At 56.9% G+C, this 19755-nt stretch overlaps 1 protein-coding gene across 10 annotated transcripts in view; it reads left to right on the top strand.

Annotated features, from left to right (window-relative positions):
* Positions 1-19755, top strand: part of TMEM63B (transmembrane protein 63B) — a 24741-nt gene extending 4986 nt beyond the window's left edge. For 3 of the 10 annotated variants that reach the window (XM_081032605.1, XM_081032602.1, XM_081032604.1), the window contains exons 2-25: positions 1243-1425; positions 1668-1747; positions 1974-2012; positions 2984-3074; positions 4490-4527; positions 5562-5704; positions 5790-5841; positions 6649-6757; positions 7357-7427; positions 10481-10561; positions 11025-11148; positions 11698-11831; positions 11973-12110; positions 12255-12408; positions 13615-13721; positions 13970-14056; positions 14243-14308; positions 15529-15691; positions 16229-16334; positions 17256-17423; positions 17664-17779; positions 17951-18031; positions 18301-18488; positions 19237-19755. In XM_081032605.1, the coding sequence (XP_080888731.1) occupies positions 1267-1425; positions 1668-1747; positions 1974-2012; positions 2984-3074; positions 4490-4527; positions 5562-5704; positions 5790-5841; positions 6649-6757; positions 7357-7427; positions 10481-10561; positions 11025-11148; positions 11698-11831; positions 11973-12110; positions 12255-12408; positions 13615-13721; positions 13970-14056; positions 14243-14308; positions 15529-15691; positions 16229-16334; positions 17256-17423; positions 17664-17779; positions 17951-18031; positions 18301-18488; positions 19237-19312 (2571 nt within the window). In that variant the 5' untranslated portion in view covers positions 1243-1266 and the 3' untranslated portion in view covers positions 19313-19755. Of the gene's footprint in view, positions 1-1242; positions 1426-1667; positions 1748-1973; positions 2013-2983; positions 3075-4489; positions 4528-5561; positions 5705-5789; positions 5842-6648; positions 6758-7356; positions 7428-10480; positions 10562-11024; positions 11149-11697; positions 11832-11972; positions 12111-12254; positions 12409-13614; positions 13722-13969; positions 14057-14242; positions 14309-15528; positions 15692-16228; positions 16335-17255; positions 17424-17663; positions 17780-17950; positions 18032-18300; positions 19096-19236 lie in introns of those variants that run through there. The other 7 variants (XM_081032608.1, XM_081032607.1, XM_081032603.1 and 4 more) reach the window with 3 other exon arrangements.

Below are 19755 nucleotides of genomic sequence, written 5' to 3'. Positions count from 1 at the left end.
TTCCTTTCTTCCCTGGAGACCCCCATCCCCCAAAGGCAGAGCGTCGGTGTAGTCAGCAGAGGGCCCCCAGGGGCCCTCCAGTAGGGTAGGGGTGGGGCAGCGATGCCACAGCCACACTTCTCTGCCCTGGGGGCCTTCCCAGAGCCCTGCTTCACCCCATCCCCAGGCACTTCCAGAAGCCAGGCATCTGGGCTGCCTGTCCCTTCCCTCCCTCCACCCACCCCATCCACAGGGAACATCTGACCATTGAGGGCTAGACGACCCAGCAGTAGGAAGAAACCGCCTAGAGGGCAGTGCCCTGGAGGCGGGAGGCTTAGGCGGGCTAAGAGGCCCCCCTCACCCACTCTCCCTTTGCCAATGGAAGAGCTCGATGGAGAAACGACATTCCCAGCCTGCCCTGCTCCGGAGGCAGGAGTAGGGCACTCTGGGAGTTGTAGTCCTCAGACCACTCAGGTGATTTCTATGCAGAGATAATTGGAGAGAGGTGAGGAAGTGGGAGGAGAGAAAGGGATAGGTGCTGCCTTAGCAGAGGAAAAGGAATGAGCGTAAGCAGGCGTGACTGGGTCCAGGCAAGTGAAGCAAATCCAGAAATCCTACTTTTTAACTGACTTCCCATTCTGACCCTACTCTCAGACCCCTTACTCTGAAGCTGAACATGTTATCTTATTTTAAAGCCAATTATATTGGGGAGGTGATTAACAAAGTTGAAAACTCTAAGCAAATGGAAACATGCCATTTTTCTAACGGGTAGAAAGAAGATCAGGGTGAGATAGCTGTCTCCTAACCCATCCTTTTCGGCCCAGAGATCCCTCCTATGAGCCTTGGATCCTCAGACTTACGACCCCTCCCCATTTTGCCTCAGGCTCAGCTCTGCGCTGCCTGCCTGAGACTGGGAGAGACACTGTAAGTTTGGGGGTGGGGGGGAGAGAATGAGAATATAGAGGTGGTGGGAGATAGACTCACAGACAGCTTCCACCTTAGAAAAACCAGTCTCCCCAGTCCAGATCTGGGCCAAGTTCCCCAGACCCAGGGTGGGGTCGCAGCCCGAGCGCCAGTGAAGGTAATTCCATGTGACTCAACCCTCCCCTCCCCAGGCCTTATCTCTGGAGGCCAGAGCTTCCACCCACCCAGGCAGCCCTGTGATCTGCAGCTGCCCTCATTGCCCCCTCCTCTCACCCACCATACCAAAACCATGAGGGGCACAGGGGCTGAGCCCAGCTGACCGCTCTGCCCTCTGCCCAGGAGGACCATGCGGCAGTAGCAGCCATGCTGCCCTTCATGCTGGCCACACTGGGCACCACGGCCCTCAATAACACCAACCCCAAGGACTACTGCTACAGTGCCCGCATCCGCAGCACCGTCCTGCAGGGCCTGCCCTTTGGAGGCGTCCCTACCGTGCTGGCTCTCGACTTCATGTGCTTCCTTGTGAGTGCCCCCATTCCATCCCTCGCCTGCAGCTCTAACCACTCTCCCACCGGACCCTGACTCCCCAGGCTTCACTGCAGGCGAGATCCCCATTGCCTAGCCCAAGCCTCTCCTCGCACCAGTCACCCAGGCCAGGGCCATCCCCTACTGAGACAAGATTCTGGCCCCTCTGCCCCTGCCCTCCTGGTGAGTCCTGGGGGTAAGTGGTCTCTCCACTGGCCAACCACTCCCTCTTCCCTCAGGCATTGCTGTTCTTATTCTCCATCCTCCGGAAGGTGGCCTGGGACTATGGGCGGCTGGCTTTGGTGACAGATGCCGACAGGTAAAGCTTTGGGACACTTCCTCACCCCTACACACGCACCTTGTTCCACACTCCTCAGGGATAGGGAAGAACCAGCCCTCTCTCATCCCCTGTGTTGGGGGATGAAGAGGGACCAGTCCCAGATCGACCATGGGGGGCAGGAGAGCCCACAGGGGCCTTTGTTCCTTGTCAGTCCCCTGGGACCCTCCCTCCTACCCTGCTAACTTTGTCTGTTCTCTGTCCCCAGGCTTCGGCGGCAGGAAAGGGACCGAGTGGAACAGGAATAGTATGTGGGGCACTAGCCCCCTCATCCCCACTGAATCGGCTTTCCCCTTTCTTCTTCTCTCATGCTTCTCTTCTCTTCCTGCCAAGTTGCTGGTTTCTCTTTGCAGTTTTCTCCTCTGCAGGCTCATGTTTCGGATTAACGCAGGCGGTGTGCTTTGCAGAGCAGGGGGCTCCCCAACTTGTCTCTGCCTCCCTCTCCCCCCATCTCTCCCTCTGGCTCTCTGCCTGGGAGAAGTCCCTCCCCGTGCTGCCTTCAGGGCACTGTTAGCTGGAGTGGAGGGGCCGTCCTCCCAGAAACGCACAGTACACTCGCCCTGTTGGTCAGAGACAAGATTGGGCGTCCCCAGGGGCTTCTTGTGCCCTAACAGCTAGTTCTTCATATTTCAGGCTTCCCTGCTCACTTCTTCTGGAGGCAGGGGAGGGGGGTGCTGCCCAAGGAGCCCCGAGTCGGGCCTTTTGAGTCACATCACGGTTTCTGTCTGTAGGACTGGAGTTGGAGTTGCAGCAGCTTCTGGGGTCAGAGAAGAGGGAGGGTAGGGGCCCATCTGGGAGACATGCCCCAGCCCCTCTTACCCCCACCCTTCGGGGGCTCTCCTAGTCCATCCCTTCCTTCGCTTTTCCCTTACCCTGTACATAATATTGGATCTGTTGTCCCGGTCCCCTGCTGGTCAGTTCCGGAACTGCAGGGAGGGTTCACATTCTTACTTCAACCTCCAGGGAGCGATGATGGAGACACCTTCTTCCCCTTTCCCTGCTGCCTGTGTCTCTTCTCCCAGAGCCCCCTGAGGAAGGGAAGAGGCGCCGTTAAGGGAGGCAGGGAGAAGGCAGTCATTCTTCCTCGCTTCAGCCTCTCTGCTTTCTGTGCCTTGTCTGACCCCCGGAACTCTGGAGGGGAAGCCCACCCACTTCACCCCCGCTCCCCAGGGCCTTGGACTCACCAGGCTCTTTCATCTCTCATCTCCCCACCCCCAGTGTGGCCTCAGCTCTGCACGGGGACAGTCATGACCGGTATGAGCGTCTCACGTCTGTCTCCAGCTCCGTGGACTTTGACCAAAGAGACAATGTGAGTGCCCTCCCCGGGTTTCTTAGCCACCCTCTCCTCCTCCAGAGCAGGTGAGCTCAGCAGCGATACAGAGTTAGGGACCCAGGGACCCATGGCGTGCAGTCTTCTCCTCAGCAGGGACCGTGCTTGTCGGAGAAGCCCAGGATAGCCACCCAGACCCAGGACTCATGGCTCTGCCTTCCATGTCTGCCTCCTGACTAGCGCTCGCCTGGTGGCTGTGATTTCAGACTTGGTTCCACTGTCGAGTTCTGTGCCTGCCTCTGTTGATTCATTCTAAGGACCCCTTCTTTCTTATACATGGTCTTAGAAGTAATAACGAACCTTCACGCCACCTAGCAAAACGTCCAGAATCCATTGTGTTGCTCAGAGGTGGGGGGGTAGCCCCTGGCGGGCTGGGTGGGGCCACTTGACCTGCTTGTGTATTGAAGCTGAGTGGCAGTCCCTGCTGTGGACAAGGCTTGTACCTGGTGATTCACAGCAGTCCCCAGACCTTCTTTCATGTCAGAAGCGGCACTCTGGTGTAACTTGCCTGGCCCCCTGTCATTCTGCCAGGGTGAGAGTCCTGGGCAGAAGTCTAATCTTTAGGCCCTACGGTGGCCCTGGTCAGTCCAGCTTGGGCTGGGGGTCCCAGGGTGGCAGCTGCTGTAGCAGAAGCCTGTCGGCTTCCTGAGCTGGACTCAGACTGGTAAGTGGCTAAGCCAGGATATCACCCCTGCCCGCCGGAGGCGTCCATGTGGTCCCCAGACTCAGGTGATATTGACAACAGGTAGCATAGTCATGCCCCTGGGCCGGAGGGCACCTCTCCACCATCGGGTGTTAAACCCGGACCTTCTGGTGGGAAGGTGGGGGAGGGTCCTCCCTGCCCAGCCCTCCCCCGTGTGTCTCCACCCTGCTCTGAAGGCAGGCCTAGGGGCTTGCGGGTGGGAGATTGCAGCTCACACTGACCCAGGGTTTTGGTCCTTCTGGGGTGCACTTGAAGATAAGTGGCAGGAACCTGGGCAGTATGGCCCACCCCTCTGCTTTTGGCAGCCATGCTGCAAACTTTTATTAGCTACAGGTCTGGCGGTCCTCACTGCTCTTCCTAGAACCCCAAATCGCACCCGTCTTCACCCTGACACACTGCTGCAGGGCTTCCTCTGGTTCTGCTGCTCCGTCGGGTATTTGAGGAGACTAGCCCTGGGCATGGGAATGCACAGACAACCCCCTCTGGCCTTGGTCCCGTTCTTCTCCGAGGGCTGGCACCTTCCCTCTCCCCCTCTCTGGGGCGAGCTAGTTTTCTTGGGGGTTGTAGTAGCTCTGCCAGGGTGAGCCACAGCCTGGGGTGATTATAAGAATGGAGTGGGTGGGACTTGAGGGGGAAGGGAGGTTTGGGCAGTGAGATAGGGGCTCCAGCTGATAGCCCTCTGTCCCCCCAGGGTTTCTGTTCCTGGCTGACAGCCATCTTCAGGATAAAGTAAGTGAACGGTCTTCAGGCTCGAAAGAAAGAAAGAAAAACAGAAACTTCAGAACCGGTCATCTCCCCACAAAATCCAGAGGCCAGCAGCTTTGAGGGCCTTAGCGCTCCTAGCCAGCCCAGCACCCTCCTCCCTACTCCAGGAGGCCAGGCCTTGGGGACCTGGCCTCTGCTGGCCTCTGAACTGGCCTCACTTGACCCCCAACAGTCTCCTGCGTGCCCCCCTATGTGGGGGGGCCCACTCTGCCCACAGCTCTCCCTGCCCCTGCTACCTAATGAGAGCAGGAGCTGGAGCCCCCACCTCAGCCTCGTGCAGCCAGCGGGTGGGGGCAGCAGGCAGGCTGGGAGCAGCCAGCAGCAGCAGGCAGGAGATCGAGCCAGAGTGCGACAGGCAGGCAGTGAGCGCTGAGAGGCAGGAAGATGGACAGGTCAGCACTGCCACTGCCCATGGCCCCCCAGGGCCCCTCCCCAAGTGTATCATGGACCCTGCTGCACCAGCACCCATAAGGTGCTGCTGCTTCCTGAATCCTAGCCTCAAACCCCCATCCAGCCTCCTGCTTCTGCCTCTTCCTATCACCATTCCTCGTCCTCTCGCCTCGTCCTCCCTTTTCCCGTCTTCCTCTTCTCCTTTCCCTTTTCTCTCCACTTCTCATTTCTCTTCTCTCTCTCTCTCTCTCCCTCTCTCTCTCTCTCTCTCTCTCTCTCTCTCTCTCTCTCTGCAGTCTTCCTTCTTTTATTCCTCCCTGGCTCCTTCCTAACTTCCTTCCTATTCGCCTCCGTCATTCCTCTCCTCTATTCTTCCCCTTTCCCTCCCTTTCTCCCTACATCCTTCTTTTTTTTCCTTCCATTTCTCTCTCCCTCTCTTCTCTCTCCCTTCCCAGAAAATAGGGGACCCAGAGACCCCATTTCAACCCCCCACTGCTACCAGATTGGTAGAGGCTGGGGTGGTGGGTGGGGATGGGCAAGGGCAGGCACATGGGGGCCCCTCGGCTGCCCTGGTCCTCGCCTGATTGCTCTCTCCTGCCACACCACAGGGATGATGAGATCCGGGACAAGTGTGGAGCCGACGCCGTGCACTACCTGTCCTTCCAGCGGCACATCATCGGGCTGCTGGTTGTCGTGGGCGTCCTCTCCGTAGGCATTGTGCTGCCTGTCAACTTCTCAGGGGACCTGCTGGGTCAGTGAGGGTCAGGATGGGTGGGGTAGAGAGAGGGGACAGGCCCTGACCCCACCATCGTCCTCTCCCCTTTCTCACCCCCCAGAGAACAATGCCTACAGCTTCGGGAGAACCACCATTGCCAACTTGAAATCAGGGTAAGTTTGGGAAGCTGATCAGTGAGGCCAGGGTCTGTGCCAGAGTTCGGGCCCTAATGAGGAGGGTAGGAAAGCGGGAGTGTTCAGGGGACAGGTGGCTGAGGCTGCAGAGATGGCTCAGGGGCCCTGAGGGTTTGGGTTGGAGACAGGAGAGGGAGATCCCTGCTGAAAGAATAACCGGATTAAGAAGAGCAGGCCAGGCGGCTCAGGTGGTTGGAGTGCAGTGCTCCTAACGCCCAGGTCGCCTGTTGCCAGTTCGATTCCCACATGGGCCAGTGAGCTGCGCCCTCTACAGCTAAGATTGTGAACAACAGCTCTCCCTGGAGCTGGGCTGCGGTGAGTAGCTGCTCACCAGCCAGAGCTTGGCGTAAGCTGTTGTAAGCTGCTGCGGGCAACCATGTGCCCCTGTGAGCTGGGGGGAGTGCAAGGCTCATAATACCAGCATGGGCCAGGAAGCTGTGTCCTGCACAACTAGACTGAGAAACAGTGGCTTGAACCGGAGTGGGGAGGGGGCGCGAGGCAGAAGAAGGAGGAGGAAAAAAGAGGAGGGTGCAACCTCCAGCAGGCGAGGCTGACTGGCGGCCAGCCGGTGGGGGGTAGGGCAGCCAGCAGGGTATGAAGACATGATCTCTTGAGATTTCAGTTGGAATGGAACAGCCTTAGGGATGTCTAGATGATGTGGAGTGTGGGGCCCACCGTGTGGGGTGTCAGTGCCAGGGGCCCTCAGCACTGGGAGGTTGGGGGAGGTAAGGGGTGTCTGAGTACGTCTCTAGCCCCCGTGGCTTCCCTACGCTTTGCTTCTCCCAGGAACAACCTGCTATGGCTGCACACCTCCTTTGCCTTCCTGTACCTGCTGCTCACCGTCTACAGCATGCGTAGACACACCTCCAAGATGCGTTACAAGGAAGACGACCTGGTGAGTGGAGCAGAGCCCAGAGGTGCCGCACTCCCAGCCTTCCTCCCTTCCCTCCGGGCCTCCCCTGCCTCAGCACTTCGGGGTGTCAGCCCCAGGTTCAGGCCAGCTGAGTTTGAATCCTGACCCAGCAGTTCAGGAGCCCTCATCTTGCAAGTTAGTTACTTCCCCAAGCCTCGGTTTCCTCATCTGTCAAATGAGATAACAGCAGTACCTCTCCCAAGGTTACTGGGAAGGTATCGTGAGGCAGTGATGGGAAGGACACCGGGCTGTGCCTGGCGCTCGGACAATAGTTGTGATTGATGATTCCCTTCACGGCCACACTTCCTCACTAAACAAGTAATGAATGCCCACTCTGCTGGGTCCCCGTGGCTTGAGGATCTGAGACTAGTACCCGACTCTTCCCCCACACCGCATCCCTCAAGGAACAAGGGGCCAGATGGCTCTTTCCTTAGGCTTCCTGCCTGATTTCTGCTAGAAATTCTCTGGGACCTGGCTTATTCCTCAGGCCTCCTCCTACCCCGTCTGTTCCTCTCTGCTCGCCCGTTCCCCCCACGCCCTCCCTGCATCCTCCAGCCCCTCTCACCTGCCTCTCACTCCAGGTGAAGCGGACTCTCTTCATCAATGGAATCTCCAAATATGCAGAGTCAGAAAAGATCAAGAAGCATTTTGAGTGAGTAGCCACTCCTACCCCAAAGCCCAGGCATCTGCAAACCCTGCTTTGCCTTTCAGCTCCCAAGACCCTCCTCACACACCCGTCCCTCAGAGGTCTCACTGCAGTGGAGGTGGAGGTCAGACAAAAATTCTCTGACTTCAGGGCAGGCTAGCAATTGGGTTGGGTGATAGGTCCCTCTAAGAACACGAGCAAAATACTTGCAATACTTGAGAAGAAATACTTGAAAAGTGAGTCCAGTCTGCCCTCACATACCCACCCGCGCTCTTCTCCAGCTTGAACTGGGTCATGGATTGTTGCCCCAGGGTCTATGGTGTGAGGCTTCTTCAAAAGTTTATGTGACATGCTGGAGTTTGTGTGCAGACCAGCAAGGAGAAGCTCCTTGGCTTTCAACGGATCATTAAGGAGCCCAGGAGAACGTGAGGCGCTGAGGCTTTTTTCCACTCTGGAAGTCTGTCTTGGGGGGAAAGGAGAATATATACCCCCAGGAGTGCCCGGTGGCTGGAATAGTCTGTGTCCGGGATTAGGGATCCTAGCATTTATTCATCGGTCTACTCAGCAAACTTTCTTAAGTGCTGTGAGGCATAAGTCACCGTGGCGGGCCTTGGGACCGTAAAAGTACAGAAAAGATCACCAGCCTCTCGGAGGCTTCACAGTACAGAGGTCAGTTTTAGGAGCCAGTCCAGGCTCTGATCTGAGCTTGGCCTAAGGTTAGTGTGTGGTCAGAATTCGGAGTTGGCCAGTCGTCCTCATAAGGGACATTGGTGGCCTGGATCAGGGCTGTCTGTGGTCAGCGTCGGGAGTTTATGAGGTCTGCATGCACTGTCGGATGGCCTGGACAGAGGTCAGGCATTGTTCTGGGTCAGGACAGCACTGGGAGTGATCAGATTCCAGACTCCTGTGAGACAGGAAAAGGACTGGTTTGTGATCAGTATTAGCGGACGAATACTCATTCATTCAACATTTGTTGGCCACCTTCTATACTCCAGGTAGAAATAAATGAGGCACAGGCCCTGCCCTCATTATAATTTACAGAGCAGCAGTCAAAGTTAGATCTAAGTTGTTCGATATGAGAGAACGATTCGGGGTCCTACCTGGAGTTCAAGCTGTGATCAGCATTAGGGGGCAGTTTGGGTCAGGATTGAGGACAGTGTGTGCTCAGAATTCTAAGTGCCATCTTAGTATTACTGTCCAACTCGAATCAGCTGTCAGCTTGCACTGACAAGTCCTTCAGTAACAAAATCTACTGAGCAGCTGCTATGTGGCCACGCTGGAGCAGGAGCTGGGGAAATAGTAGTCAACAGAGAAGAAAAAGCCCCTGCCTTCATCTGCTTACCTTCTAATGGGCCGAGGCAGACAAAAAGGTGGGCGAATACTAGACACTGTCAAGTAGGGGTAGGTGCTAAGAAGAAAACCAAGGCAGGGAGAGGGACCGAGTTGAAGGAGTCAGGAGGAGTGTTTGGATGGGGTGGCGGCGGGGGGTACACTGACAGGGTGACGTTTGAGCAGAGACTTGTGGCAGTGAGGGGGTGAGCTCCACTAGCCAAGCATCCATTCATTCAGCACACATTTATTGTACACCTACTACGTGCATCATACCAGGGAGACAAAGAACCAAACCTGCTGCTGTCTGTGGGGAGTTCACAGTCCAAGTTGTCTGTTTTGGGGATCAGTCTGTAGTTTTCGTTTAGGAAACAGTCTGATTAAAATTGGTGCTTAACCTGTAAGCAGGGTGTGGGAGACGGTGGTCCTAATTGGAGTTTTGGGGATCAGTAAGGTGAACATTACAGAACAGCCATTTCATTGACCCAGTGATTCAGTATGTCTGTTAAGCACCTACTATGTGTAAGCTCTTGGCTCAGGCCTGGCTACATAGAGATGCACAAAAGGCACCCTTGTCGTCATGGGGTGCCTGGGCAAGGTGACAGCATTGGGCTGGCCTTGTAGTCCAGGTCTGGGATCTGTCTGGATTGGAGGACTAACCCAGCAGAGTTAGGGAATATCCTGTGTGCAAATCTGGGAGCCTGTGTGGTGGGGACTAGGTGCTTAGAGATTACAGTAGTCACGTGAGAATGAGGCCTCAGCCTGCCACAGAGGCGAGGCGCTTCCAAAGGAGAACCTTAAAATGATTTGAGCAAAAACAGCGTCCGGGGAAACGTCTGTAGCCTCCTGGGCAGTGCATTTGAAGGACCCCATCCCAGATTTCCGTTTCCAAATCCTCATGGGTTTGTGCAATCCATCGTGTTACTTTAAAATCATATCTTGTGCCTGTTTGACACTTATCGGTCCTTCATTCATTTCTTTTTTTAAAAAAGATGGGGCTCAGTCTAGAGTAGGGATTAGGATCAAGAAGCAGTGTGTGACCAAAATGTAAAAGGAACGGCTCCTGCACTCAGTCAGCAGGTACCCCTCAAGCCCTGCCACCTACCAGGTACTGAGTCAGGGATGGTCTATCTTTGGTCAGTCTCAAGTCAAGGTTGGGTCACTTTGGGGTCAGGTTAGACGTCAGTCTTGGGTCTAGGTTATGGGTCAGTTTGGGTCAGGGTAAAGGATCAGTCTCTGTCCCAGGTTAGAGGTTAACCTCAGGTCAGGGTTCAGAATCAGTCTTTGGTTGGTCTGCGGGCAGGATTTGTTCTGTAGACTGGGCTGTGGGTTGGCTGGAGTCCGTCCGTGGTCCAGACTAAGTGTTGGACTGTACCCAGATCTGGGAACAGGTAAAGGGAACAACCCACGACTAGAAACAGTTTCTCTCAACTTCGAGTTGACAGCCCGGGACAAGAATCAGACCACAGCGTGGCTTCCCCAGCGCCATGCTTTGTGCACCCCCATCCCAGGCCACTGGCTCAGACTACGCTCACACGGTCCCCATGCCTCTGTGCGCACACACCCCTCACTCAGATGAGCATGAGGAGGAATTTCAAAGTTTTATTCTTGGGTGACTCTCATTTTTATAGCCTAGAAAAGCAAAAGGGAGCTGCAGTTGGGGATGGGGTTATGTGTGAAAGTCGGGGGCAGGTGATCCCCGCAGAAAATGATGGTGCACTGTGTTCCAGGGAGGCCTACCCCAACTGCACGGTTCTAGAAGCCCGCCCATGTTACAACGTGGCTCGTCTTATGTTCCTCGATGCGGAGAGGTAAGGGGGCCGTGGACAGAAGGGGGGCGTGACACCAGAGGGCCCCTTGCCCATTGTGGAAGGTGTCTTGGCTGCCACAAAGTAGCCTGGCTCCCCTTCCAGGAGTTTCTCAGGACATTTGATTTCAATTCAACCTCTGGAGAGAGCAAAGCCTGGAGGTTAGACTTGGTTGCAAGAGGAAAGGTGCCCACTGTCCCCACCCTGTCTGAGGACAGACCCTTCTTCAGCTACAGTATGAGACATTGAAGCCAAACTATAAGAATTTCTGGCTCTCAAGGGATGGGCAGGAGACCCTGGGATGGGGACTTGTCTGAACCGTGCATCCCGAACAAACCCAAGAGCAGCATAGCTCCTGTCTCTGGGGCGTAGACTGGATGACCCTTGAGTTGGGCTCCCTACCCATCCTCCCATCCTAGCCCAGCCCCAACTGGGCAGTGGGTGACTGGGCACCTGGGTCCCACAGAAAGAAGGCCGAGCGAGGAAAGCTGTACTTCACAAACCTCCAGAGCAAGGAGAATGTCCCCACCATGATCAACCCCAAGCCCTGTGGCCACCTCTGCTGCTGCGTGGTTCGCGGCTGTGAGCAGGTATGGGGTGGGCTGGCCGTGGGGCGTGCCGAGCCCTGGCTCAGACCTCAGGGCTCCAGTCCTGATGGTGTGGGGAGGGCTTGGAAGGTCCTGGACAGACAAGTCACAAACACCCAAAGGTAAACAGACTCCCAGAGGAGGCAAGGCCGGGGCTGGGACCAGGGCCAGGAGCAGGATGCAGCCCCTCCCTCAGAGGGTCCCCACCTGTCCTATAGTCCTCGAAGTTCTATCCCCACTGTTGGGTTGTGCCATATCCCTGTAGTAACCAAATGTTCCAACCCCAAATCAGAAGAGCTCAGCCAAAACGACAGTGTTATGCTGTCTTTGCTGACTCTGTGGCTTTAGGCAAGTGTCTTCACTGCTCTGTGCCTCAGTTTCCTCATCTGTCAGATGAGACTAACGGAACCTACCTCATAGGATTCTTGTGAGAGACAGAGAGCGCTTGAAGCACTGCCTGGCCTGTAGGAAGCTCCAGGTTAGTGGTGGCTGGAGCTGCAGGCCCCGCCCAGCTCTCTGCCAAAGCCTGCCTTGCCCCCCACCCCCCGGCAGGTGGAGGCCATCGAGTACTACACGAAGCTGGAACAGAAGCTGAAGGAGGACTACAAGCGGGAGAAGGAGAAGGTGAACGAGAAGCCTCTCGGCATGGCCTTTGTCACCTTCCACAACGAGACCATCACGGCCATGTGAGCTCCTGCCCGCCTGCCCACCCTGGCCTCATCCCCTAGTCACCAGCTGTGGCTCCCAGGTCCCTGTGCTCACAGCCCACTGACGGCAGTGGGGTCCCCGGTCGCCGGGGCTGCAGTAACCCGTGTCTGTCCCCCCAGCATCCTGAAGGACTTCAATGTGTGTAAGTGCCAGGGCTGTACCTGCCGCGGGGAACCGCGCTCCTCATCCTGCAGCGAGTCCCTGCACATCTCCAACTGGACCGTGTCGTATGCCCCTGACCCCCAAAACATCTACTGGTGAGCGAAGGGGGACGGAGGGGCAGGCTTCGTGGGGCTTGGGGGGACCCCAGTAGGTAGAGGGGAGGGTGGGGAGGTCCCAGGTGTCACTGAGGGCCACTCAGGTGTCTGGTCCCCGAGTGACCACCTCCCCTGCCGTCCCAGGGAGCACCTTTCCATCCGCGGCTTCATCTGGTGGCTGCGCTGCCTGGTCATCAATGTCGTCCTCTTCATTCTCCTCTTCTTCCTCACCACCCCGGCCATCATCATCACCACCATGGACAAGTTCAACGTCACCAAGCCTGTGGAGTACCTCAACGTGAGGCCACACCCCACCCACCTCACCCCTCCAGGCTGTGTCACAAGACACAGAAACCGGGCCCTGAATCCCTCCTCTGGGGGGAAACCAGAGTGCCCGCCCCGGCGGGCTCCTGTTCTACCCTCAGGCCGCCTCCGCCAGGAAGCTTCCACAGACCACGGGCTGCAAACCCTTCTGTGCACTTCTCTCGGGCTCCCCACCTCCTTCCCCTACAAGAGGCCACCCTTGGGTGTGCACACACCTAGAGACACCTAGAGGGCCCAGACCCAGTCCTAACTGACCATGTGAGCTCCGAGAAGTCCCTTCTCCTCGTCCCTCGCGCTCCCCAACAGAAGAAAGGAAGGCTCTGACTAGATCATTGGCTTCCAAACTTAGAGTCTGATGCTTTTATCAAAAGGAATCTGCCTTGAAACCCAATGTGGAAAAGCACAGCTGTTCAGACGGCAGTAGAGTGGGGGCCATTTTGTCTGGTTTCTCCTCACCCCTCCTGCCACATACACAGTGTACCTCCTTAGCACCTCAAAATTCGAAGAAAGACAGTCTGAAAATCACTGTGTGATAATAGCATAATAGATAAGACCCAGACTCCCTGGGTTCAAATCCCCACCCCACTGCTCACTAGCGGGTTAAGCTGTTGAATCGCTTTGTGCCTCAATTTGCTTGTCTGTAAAATAGGATAATATGATTGTTGTGAGGAGGAACGCATGTAAAGTACATGATCAGTGCTTGGTACAGAGTAGGTGCTCAGCAAATGCTAACTAATACCATGTTTCCCCGAAAATAAGACCTAGCCGGGCCATCAGCTCTAATGCGTCTTTTGGAGCAAAAAGTAATATAAGACCCAGTCTTATTTTACTATAAGACCGGATCTTATATAATATAAGATTGGGTCTTTTTAATATAATGTAATGTAATGTAATATTATATAATACTGGGTCTTACTTTAATTTTTGCTCCAAAAGATGCATTAGAGCTGATGGTCCGGCTAGGTCTTATTTTCGGAGAAACACAGTATTATTCACCCTGGGGTAGTACATATGGCCCTGGCCCCCACCCTCAACCCTTGCCCTCAAGATGTTCTGGACTTTTGGCAGGGAGTCCTGAGAGCCCTGAAGCCCAGGACTCAGTGGGGAGGGGCAGGTAAGCAAAGTAAGCTGAGCCCAATAAACTGCCCCCGCTGATACCTCCCCCCCTTCCCCACTGCAGAACCCCATCATCACCCAGTTCTTCCCCACCCTGCTGCTGTGGTGCTTCTCAGCCCTGCTCCCCACCATCGTCTACTACTCTGCCTTCTTTGAAGCCCACTGGACACGGTGAGACCCCTTCACACCCCTGCGCCTCGCTCTAGCCTCCTAGGGGTCCACCGTGTCATTGGGCAGCCCTTTGCCATTCAGGCTTCCTGCTCCGGAGGTTCTAGAGCTGGCAGGGAGGGGTGATGCCAGCATCTGCACCTTGGGAAGTGCTCCCCTTCCCAGGGGACCCTCCTGGGACATTGTATTGGCTGGGGGAGCAGAATGGGAGCTGGCCCACCTGACCTCTGCCCCTGTGCCCTGTTCCCCAGCTCCGGGGAGAACAGGACCACCATGCACAAGTGCTACACCTTCCTCATCTTCATGGTGCTGCTCCTGCCCTCACTGGGACTGAGCAGGTAGGTTTTGGAGGAAGGGCTGGGAGGCGGGGTGGGGGAGGTGGTAAGGGGGAGAGGGAGCAGTTCAGGCTGCCACCTCCCCTTCCAAGCCGAGGGCCCCATGTACAGGGGGACATCCCTGGAGACTCTTGGCAGGGACTTCCCCTCCCCATGCCAGCCCGCCACCCTACCTCTCCTCCTCTCCAGTCTGGACCTCTTCTTCCGCTGGCTCTTTGACAAGAAATTCTTGGCTGAGGCAGCTATTCGGTTTGAGTGAGTGACTGGGGCCCCCAAGAAAAAAGACTGAATGGCGGGGGTGGGTGTGCCTGAGAGACACCGCATTCCCCACGGGAGGGTGCAGTAAAGCTCCCACCCCTTCTGCGGGGAGGCATGGTCATTCCAAAGGACCCCCAGGATGTCTCAGGTGTACCTGGGAGATGTCCCCGGGGTCTAGGTTGGAGCTGTCTCTCGGGAAACCTCTCTGGATTCCGAGGTCACCCTCAAGGTGTCCTGGGGGCCCCCATTCTGGGAGTTTCTATGAAGGCTCTAGGCTTGTGTTCTGGGATGAACTCTGGGGGTCTGGAACACCACTCGGGAGGTGTGGCAAGGGGTCTGTAGTGGAATCTTGGTCATACTGTGAGAGTGACTTGGGAGTTCCCAGAGGTGACCCTGAGTGTCTCTGGAGCCCCGCTTTTGAATATCTATGGGGGCCTCTGGGGTTCACACTCCGGAGTGCTGACGGCGCACAAGTTCTGAGAACACATCTGAAGTTTCAGGCTCCTCTTCAGAGGTGTGACTGGAGTTCTTTCTGGTGCAACTTCCTTCTCTGAGAATCCCTGTGAAGGTTTCTTAGGGGGCATGTACCCCGGCTGAATACTGGGGTGCACGCTCTAGGAGTCTTGCACTGGGCCATCAATGGTAATCTTGGGCTCACACTCGGGGTGTCACAAGCATTGACAAAAGTTCCTAGGCTGCCCCCTCTGAAGATTTCTGGGGGAGGGCCTCTGGAGCTTGTGTTCTGGAGGTGACGGAGGCTCCTGCTCTGGGGTAACTGGGGGTTAAGTTAAGGTCTAAGGAAGGAAGCCTCCTGGACGTTCCTGTGGGTCCTACCCTCCGGTCTTTGGAAGTCCCATGGGGTTGTCTGTGGCGGTCTCCAGCAGTCATACCCTGAACACGGGCGGCTTTAGGGGTCTCCAGCACTCTCCACGAGTCTTGATGGGGCACAAGTTCTCAGGGTGCCCCTGGGCTCACACTGCCAGGTCGTGTTTACGCGTATTTGAGGGGTTTTGAGGTATCTATTGTCAGTCTGGTACCTGCCTTTGGGGTTTGCATTCTGGGGGGACGGGCACAGGGGCTTGAGGGCTGAGCTGGGAGCCGACAGGGGTGTCCACAAGGCACGTTGGGGGTGAAAGTGGGGTGCGCTGTCATGCTGGCAGTGGGCAGGCGACCACGCGTGCCCAGGAGGGCAGTGCTGGAGCACCTGGTGCCCGCAGGTGCGTGTTCCTGCCGGACAACGGCGCCTTCTTCGTGAACTACGTCATTGCTTCAGCCTTTATCGGCAACGCCATGGACCTGCTGCGCATCCCGGGTCTGCTCATGTACATGATCCGCCTCTGCCTGGCGCGCTCAGCCGCCGAGAGGCGCAACGTGAAGCGGGTACGGCCGCCTGGGCCGAGCGGCCCGCACAGCGCCCCCTGCTGGGCCCAACCAGAAACAGCGGCAGCCTGCTAGGCTGTGGGGCCCAAGGGTGCTGGCACTCGGGGAGCCCAGTGCCATGGCCCCTTCCCGCCTGGGCCTCAGTTCTCCCATGTGTACAGCGATGAATCCACATAGGTAACCCCGAAGGCCCTGGCCAGTTCTGACAGTCTAGTGTTCTGTGATGGGAGTTGGGGGCGGTCCGGCTCCCTACACCTAGGATCCCTGGGCCCTAACCCCACAGGAGGGCATCCCGTTCCCAAGCCCACCCCCTGCCGGCCCCTGATCCCTCGAAGGCCCCTCCTCATGTCCCGTGACTACCCACCCTGACCTCCTCCTTAGCACAGCCCTTTCCGTCTGCTTTGCTCTTCCCTGCCCTGGACGTGGGGTTCCTCTCCGTGGCTTCTTTCCTGGCCCCTCCTCCCCCCTCCCAGCTTCCCTGCGCCCTGCAGTATGCCCCCTCTCCCTGAGCCACCCTCCTGCCCATCTCCCCCCCAGCATCAGGCCTACGAGTTCCAGTTTGGCGCAGCCTACGCCTGGATGATGTGCGTCTTCACGGTGGTCATGACCTACAGTATCACCTGCCCCATCATCGTGCCCTTCGGTAGGCACCGCCGCGCCGGGACCTGGGCCCTGCTCGGGGGGACCCAGGACCTCACCGGCTCCACTCTAGTAAGGCAGGCCACCCCGAGTGGACAGGGCCTTGGCTGGGAGACCGGCCCCTCCGGCCTCCCGCCCGGTCCCTGGCTCAGTCTGGGGTCTGGTCTGGGGGGAGGAGGGGAAAAGCCATCTCAGCCCAGGCTGGACCCCTGAGCAGTCATGCGGACACGGCTGTACTCGCTCACACTAGTGCTTTCACTCCACTGGATAAACTAGGACATATATCACATACCCACTGAGGTGTTCACACACATGCCCTACCCAGGACCCGCGGGCACCCTTGTACACAGCCCTGTAAACTCAGGAGAGACCTTCGGATGGTAGGGTGGGGTTGGGCCCTTGCCACTCATGGAGGTGCCCTGCTATAACTAGGTGACATGACTTAGGCAGGTCCCTCTACCTTTGGAAATTTAGCAAAGTTTCTCTTCAACCCTTGCCCCCACTAGTGGTCTCTATATCTCCCCTGAAAACATCCCAACTCCTTGACCACCCTCCCTGGTTATTGAAGGCTCCAAACTCCCAAACTAACCTTGTCCTTGTTCGAAAGCTCCCATTCCCTCAGCCTCCAGGAAAATAGAACTTACCACTTAATTTACACTCATGTTCAGGAACGGGTAGAAAAAAACGGTCTGGGTTTTAAGAGGGTGCTCACTGACGCACATGAATAGGTTTCTAATAGAATTGCTAGTAAGGGGCTACAGAATGGAGGGGAGGAAGCTGAGGTTCTCTGGTCCTGCTGGGGCTGGGGCAGGAGAAGGCAGGCCAGCCCTTCCGCGACCTCAGGAGCACTGGGACAACCTGTGACAGACACGTGGAAGCCTGGCGGCACTGGTCCCGAAGTCAGGGCCCGTGTGGCTTCCCCCAGGGCTCATGTACATGCTGCTGAAGCACCTGGTAGACAGGTACAATCTCTACTACGCCTACCTGCCTGCCAAGCTGGACAAGAAGATTCACTCGGGGGCTGTGAACCAGGTGGTGGCCGCACCCATCCTCTGCCTCTTCTGGCTGCTTTTCTTCTCCACCATGCGCACGGGTGAGGGCCCCCCTCTGAGGGGGGTGGGGGCGAGAGGACTTCCTCCAGAGTGGAAATACAGCAGGCACTCCCCAGGGGGTGCAGGGGGAAGTCCATGATGGCTGGGGGCCACAGACAAGGTGACTGGGAGAGGCCACAGCACAGGAAGTGTGGGACTGCATTCAGAAGGTAGCACAGTGGGCCTCGGAAGGGAGCCCAGAGAAGTAGCAGCCCCGTTTTGTGTCCCCTCCCCCACACCAGGGTTCCTCGCCCCCACGTCCATGTTCACATTCGTCGTCCTGGTTATCACCATCGTAATCTGTCTCTGCCACGTCTGCTTCGGACACTTCAAATACCTCAGTGCCCACAACTACAAGGTGTGGGGCGAGGGGGCATGGGGGGTGGCTGAGGGCAGAAGCTCCGGAGGGTACAGAAGGCCAGGGAGATGGTGGGGATCTGAGGGCAGAGCAACAGGGCTGTGGGGTCACGATTGCGGCTGAGGGCAAGGGCATTACCCCCACCCCCTGACTCGTTCTGGGTCCCTCAAGATTGAGCACACAGACACAGATGCCGTGGACCCCAGAAGCAATGGACGGCCCCCCACTGCTGTCGCTGTCCCCAAATCTGCGGTGAGTGCTCTGAGCTGTCGCCCAGTGGGGGAGGGGCCTCTGAGACGCAGTCCCAAAGCTGGATGTCCCATTATCCTCCAGAAACAAGCCTGTTCCCGACCCCAGGGACTGGGGAATGGGCAGGGAGAGACCTGGCTGCACTGGGGGCTGCCCGCCTCCCCTGGGCAAAGGATACTGCCCCTCCCCCCGTAGGTCCTGTGACTCCCCATCACCCCCTCCCCACAAAGGGCAGCTGTCTATCCTCACGTCCCACTCCTCTTCCCCCTCAGAAATACATCGCTCAGGTGCTGCAGGACTCAGAGGTGGACGGGGATGGGGATGGGGTTCCTGGGAGCTCGGGGGACGAGCCCCCGTCATCGTCATCTCAAGATGAGGAGCTGCTGATGCCGCCCGATGGCCTCACGGACACAGACTTCCAGTCTTGCGAGGACAGCCTCATAGAGAATGAGATTCACCAGTAAGGGGAGGGAGGGGCCCTGGAGGCCACGCCCTGCCCCACCCCACCTGCCCCCCACGGACACTAAAAACGCTAATAATTTATTAGATCTAAAGCCCCTTCCTTCCCATCCCCTGCTTTCATTAAGGTATTTAAACCTGGAGGTTTTGCCACTCCCCCCCCACTGCGGAGGGAGGGAGGGAACCCCCTAACCTCAGTGAGGAGAGCCCCGAGCAGGACCCGGGGCAGAGGGGTATGGACACAGTTCCCCCAGATCAGTGCCCCCCAGGTTAGTAGCATGGTCAGGAAAGGGTTAATGAGAGCCAAGAGGGGTACCTGGTGCCGTGGCTGGAGACCTGGAGGGGCTTGGGATCGGATCGGGGCAGCCCCCCCCAGTTCTTTCCTCCCTCTAAAGTCCCCCTGGGATCTGGCACTCCGGGAAGTGGAGCCTCCAGCCCCAATGGGTTGCATGAGAGGGGAGGGGTACTGAGTGGGAGGAAGAGTCAGGCCTGAGCCAGGGGGGTGACCTGGGGTTGGGGGTGGGCATGGCTGACACTGGAAAATGGGTTTTTGCACTGTTTGGTTTTTTTTTTTTTTCCTTTAAAATAAAAGTGGGAAGAAAGCTCTGAGGCAGGTGTCTGGTTTGTGCTGCTGCCCTGGGCACCCCTGGGGTCCCGCCACCTTTCTGTGGGTCTGCAGGATCTCTGGGAAGAGGTCTGCTGTGCTCATGTTGCCCCTCCACCCCCCAACCTTCCCCTGCATCTGCCAGCTCTGCCACCACCCACTGCCCTGAGGAAACTATGGGACCACTCAGACCAAGGGACGGGGACCCAGGCCCACACTGAATCCCTGAGAGCCACACGAACAGCACAGAGATTCAGGAGAGAAAGACCGTGCAAAGCCACAAAGTTCCACACTGGTCCAAGAAGGCTTCCTGGAGGAGGAAGATCCCAGGACAGCTGCTTCCAGAAAGCAACTTGTCAGGCTGCTCTGGAGAGAAAAGAGGCAAGAAAATGGGGCTGCAGCAGTTAACAAAATTGCATCATCATTATTGTCATTGTTCTACAATGTACTGAGTGGTTATTACATGCCTGGCATTATGCTAAGTGACTACTATATGCTTTAAAAAGCATTTCCTCAGAGAGTTTGCTCAGGTCAGGTGTGTATTTGCTGTGAGGATTACGTGAAATAAATATGTCAAGTGCTCACTTGGCCCAGATCCTGGCACGTGGTAAGTACCCAGTAAATGTCAACTATAATTAATACTATGATCATTAATGGTCCCTAC

This window comes from Rhinolophus hipposideros (assembly GCF_964194185.1).
Source record: "Rhinolophus hipposideros genome assembly, chromosome: 3".
Classification (NCBI taxonomy): domain Eukaryota; kingdom Metazoa; phylum Chordata; class Mammalia; order Chiroptera; family Rhinolophidae; genus Rhinolophus; species Rhinolophus hipposideros.
The sequence above is the reverse complement of the archived record's forward strand: the minus strand, read 5'-3'. Positions and strand labels throughout refer to the sequence as shown.